Source organism: Hordeum vulgare, chromosome 4H (genome assembly GCF_904849725.1).
Source record: "Hordeum vulgare subsp. vulgare chromosome 4H, MorexV3_pseudomolecules_assembly, whole genome shotgun sequence".
NCBI classification, from domain to species: Eukaryota; Viridiplantae; Streptophyta; class Magnoliopsida; order Poales; family Poaceae; genus Hordeum; species Hordeum vulgare.
In genome coordinates, this window is record NC_058521.1 from 600,702,181 (window position 1) to 600,707,027 (window position 4,847).

General features: G+C 43.8%; 1 protein-coding gene across 1 annotated transcript; it reads right to left on the reverse strand.

Annotated features, from left to right (window-relative positions):
- Window positions 1–1,354: 1,354 nt before the first annotated feature.
- On the reverse strand, window positions 1,355–3,948 carry LOC123449952 (probable apyrase 3). The gene is made up of 7 exons (XM_045127333.1): window positions 3,632–3,948; window positions 3,397–3,525; window positions 3,151–3,207; window positions 2,924–3,016; window positions 2,583–2,788; window positions 2,304–2,395; window positions 1,355–2,191 (listed from the first exon to the last, which is right to left on the reverse strand). Exons 1-7 carry the CDS (start codon window positions 3,890–3,892, stop codon window positions 1,656–1,658), a joined length of 1,374 nt encoding a protein of 457 aa, XP_044983268.1. The 5' UTR covers window positions 3,893–3,948; the 3' UTR covers window positions 1,355–1,655.
- Between the last annotated feature and the right edge of the window lie 899 nt (window positions 3,949–4,847).

A 4,847-nucleotide genomic window follows, 5' to 3' on the forward strand; every position in this document is an offset into this window, starting at 1 on the left:
TCAGGACAAATCTCAAGGAAATGCCTATTTGCCGCGCGTCGACGCAAATTGCCAGGTTTCGTGCAGCCGGGTCACCGCTTCTGCAATACCGGTTTTGGGAATCTTCTAGGAGGTTTCTGAACCGGCTTTTTTTGTTTTGAGAACTTTCTAGGTGGTTCGTGAACTGGTTGTTTTTATTGGTTCAATTTTTTTCCTCTTTCTTTTTTATTTTCTTTCCTTTTTATGTTTCTGTTTCTTTTTATTTTTCCGTTTTTATAATTATATTTATTTTCTTTCTTGTTCTTGAGAATTTGAAATCTTGTTCAAAAATTCGAAATATGTTCAGAAATTCAAAAATGTTACAGTTATTATCTTTTGTTCACATTTTCCATTTTCTATAAAGATGTTCGCGTATTTAGAAAAAAAATGTTCCTCTTTCAAATATTGTTCAAAATTTAAAAAATGTTCGCGTTTTGAAATTTAGTTCAGTAGTTTGAAAACATGTTCCTCTTTAAAAATTCTTCTGGAAATATAAGAGAAATGTACGCCTTTTCCAATTTTGTTCGGTAGTATCAATAAATGCTTATAAATTTACAAATGTTTGCATTTTTTCCGATTTCGTAAATATTTTAGAAAAATATTCCTGATTTGAATTTTGTGCGGAAATTCCAAAAAGATCAGAATTTCAAATATTTGTTCGCTTCTTATGAAAAATGTTCAAAAATTAAATTTTAAATTTGAAAACTTTAATGTTTGCATTTAAAAAAATTAGAAAATGTTCCCAATTTCAAACAGTGTTCACAAATAAAAAAAATCAAAAAAAAAATTGCAAATTCAGAAAAATGTTCCCACACTCAACTTTTGTGAGGTGAAGAGATGCTATTGAAGAACCTTTCTTGCTATCTTTGTGACGTGAAGAGATGGTTGGTGCACATATAATCATTGTTGTCGTTTGTTAATTGTTTCTTTGTTCGGTTTGGATTTTTTTTCCCTTTTCCTCGAGAGCTTTGGTATTGTATAACTTTTCTTTTTTGCTAGAGTGTTTCTTCCTGGTTGTACGATTGGTATTGACTCTGTACATCATAGTTATGAAGAGATGAGTGTAGCTCATTGTATTTGTAACCCCTTCATGTTTCATATTAAGTCAGTAAATTCACCTTTTTTTTGTATATGCACCTTTATTCTTTAATTTATGTAGGGTTCCATCAATACACCCCTAGAAAAGTGTACGAATTTCCATGTAGATTGAGTATAAGTTATCTTAATGGATGAAACAAGAGATCATAACAGTCTAATCTTTATATTGTCTTAATGGATGAAACAAGAGATCACAACAGTCTAATCACTCCCCTTCAAAAGTGTGTACTATCGTACCGAAACAAAACTCTGCACACACTTTATTAATTGCGATCAATCGTAAGATACACCTCCATGCATGCATTGCGGGTCCACTAAACATGGAAGAAATAACCATGCTTGCCTCGGAGCTTGTGCGTGAACCGTTGCTTCAAGTTCATACGATTTCATTCTCTTTCTTCTTTTATTATGCGCCATGTCATCAAAATCATCTATGTGGCAATATTATCAACGATGATCATACAATCATTGGAGATGCCCTTACTGCGCGAGCTAGGGCCGGATTAGCAATCATATCAACCAATACTGTACGTACAAGATCATGCATCGTTGAGCCGCTTGGTGGGCGAGACGGCCTCGATGGCCTCCCCGAGCGGCCACGCGGCCTCGATGAAGTACTCCCCGTGCTTCACCTTCTGCGCCACGGTGATCTCCTTGGTCGGCTCCAAGCCGAACCCGTCCACGAGCAGGGAGTACTGGTAGACGAGGTCCATGCAGATGTAGGGCGCGTCCACGGACCGCACCTTGGGGTACGCGGCCTTGGCCTCCAGGAAGCTCATCGGGCAGATCTCCTCGGCGGCGGCCCTGAACGCCGCCGGCGTGGTCTTCCCGCTGCTCGCCTCGCTGTCGATCAGGCCGACGTCTGCTGCCATGTAGTAGAAGCTGGAGGTGACGTAGAGCTCGGCCTGGCCGGGGCCGCCGCCGCCGTTCCACGCGCCGTTGAAGGTGCAGTTCTTGGCCGCGCATGGCGCGCTGATTCTCAGCGCCCTGGTCACGTCCTCTCTGCACTTTTCGTACGCCGCTCCTTGCGGTGCTGCTATGGCGTCGTATTGCTCTCCGTTGTAGGTGTATTTGCCTTCATTCATTCGATCAAAGGATATATATGCACATCGATCAGATGTTCTTGATTATGTTAGATGTGCCCTGCTTATATCAAACCAAATTAATCAGTGATATATGTATAGTACCATCGTATCCGCGCAGCACGCAGTAGCTGACTGGTCCGTTCTTGGCCTTGAAGATCTCTACCCTTGAAGCCTGTGCGCCGTAGTGCAAGTAGCTGAAATGGTTCCAAAAATTACCAGATGTCAAGCCACTGATTAGCCAAGCCAAGTACTCTTTCGGTAGTGTAATATAAAAAACGCTCTTATATTATGAGACCGAGGAGGTAGTTAGCGGTGCACAAGGCTTTGTAGCATTGCAAAACAACAGAGATGTCGTAAAATAGGAGAAGAGAAATGAGTAACCTGTGAACGTAGACGTTGTAATCTTTTCCTTTGAGGTACTCTTTGGTGACGTATGGGTCCTCCCCTTGAGGCACCGTGGGAGCGGCAGCTGCGGCGTTCGCTGAGATGGCATATGCCATCTGCACGGACCCACCTCCAAGGTCGATCACTGCCACCGTCTTGGAGTAGTCTCCTCCCAGTTTACCCAGCAGGTAATTCAGAGCAACCTACGTACGTACGTACGAGCGATATTAATAATTTGTGTAACAAGCAGTAAATAATTGTTCCACGTGGATATATGGACTGAGTAATTTATTAAGGTCATCTATCTAAGTGGTGTATATATATATATATATACGTACCCATAGGTAAGATCCTTCCTGAGACCCCTTGAGAACATTGATCCAACTGGGATTGTACTGGAATTTGGTCTTGCTGTGGACGGCATCCCTCACCTGTATTTTGTGATTTATTTAGGAATCAGTTCACACAAGTCCACGTACCCGTTTCGAATTTTAGAAACTAATTGGAACGAGTCCATCCGCAGGGGTGAAAGGTAAAAAAAAAAGCAGAGGTGAAAAATAATTACTGCTTCAAGAATTTGCTCTGCCTTGTCATCTCCGATAAGTCTGAGTCCAGCCGTCGCCTGCACATTCCATTGGTATAAAATAAACTTTTGGTCAATTTTTTTGTTCAGGTGTAAATTTCAGCTTCTTTTAGTTGAATCTAATTAAACTTCAGGTTTTTTCCCCAGCTGAATCTAAATTCCAGCTTTGCTGGTACGTAGATGGTGATAGTATTTTTTGTTGATTTGTTATTAGGAACGGGAACGGACCCCTAGTTTAACGGGTGTTTTCTTCATGAGCCAGCGAGGCACGGCGCTCTTGGCCTTCTCCAGCAGGGGTGTGATGGACTTGGCGGCCTCCTGCGGCCGTCCGGCGTACGAGCTCAGCCCCGGCTCCACCTACACCGCACCGCATGCATCATTCACCACCAAATAATTAAAAGGGCTAGCTATCAACAACAACAACAACATACGTGAATATCAGAGTGCACATATGCATATATACCTTGGCGAAGACCTCGATGTCGTCGCCGACGTCGACGAGCTCCATCTTCTTGTCGAACCGGAAGACGTGCACGCGCGTGCCCGTGCTTCCGGCGTCGAAGATCACCGCGTACTTCCCCGGCGCCGCCTTCAGCTCGGGATCCTCCCCGGCAATGGCGCCAGCACCGGCCTTCCGGCTGAGCACCGTCGCATCGGCGGCGAAGGCAGAGCCGGCGAACGAGGACGCCAGGAGGAGGAGGAGGATGCCCAAGCCATGAGCCATGGCGAGCTGGTGGGGTGTGGTCTGGTGGGTGGCTAGTGCGAGTGCTCGAGTGACGAGCCGAAAGGGTGTTAAAAAGGAGGCGGGAATCTTTCATGGACAGCCCCGGGTTTTGGTTGGCCGTGCAGCCGAGTCCCTGCCTTGCGCACTACTGTGTTGCAGTACAAAACAATCCATCTTAGTGTAGGTGATTATATATTACTTGCTGTTTAAATAGATGTATTTAGATCGTATTTTAATTTTACATATACATCCATTTAAACGATAAATAATTTGGATCGGAGGAAATAGTACTGTATCTAAGAGCATCTTTAACACACGCATAAAAATTTCACGCCTAATAAAACATTTAGCGGGCCACTGTAACACTTCTAATGCAGTGTAAATTATGAAGCGCGCACGATCCGGTGTCTAAAACTTGCTGCCCATGATAGCGTTTTTTAGTACGTGTCTAATTATTTTTTAGCGCATGCATTTAACAACCGTAAAAAGAAATAAATTTTTAACACACGGAGCTTTCTTAGACGACTGTTGGGGATGCTGTAAGACTAGTGCATCCATGCATGATGCATCCATCGCTTGTGTGTGTAGATCTCATCGTGAAAAGATGATGATGTGGATGGATGGATGGGGTTGTCGGATCTGAAACATCGATCTACCAAGTTACTGTATGTGCCGCTAGCTAATTCTAATCAACTGTGATCCATCCAAAACAGTCGGGGTCTGGCTCTGGCCCCCCCTCCACGAGTAACACGCTGCATGTTTCAATATCATTGTGGAGGGACCCTACCCGACTTTATCGTACGACGCGGACACATGCATGCGCCTCCAAAAATCATTGCCCTGGCCTCGTCACTCTCTCCTCTCGTCTCGACCTACAAAGCATCGATACAACAGACATTGATACGGTGATTCAGATACGACGATACGGAATATGGCAATATCTAGAAACAACAAC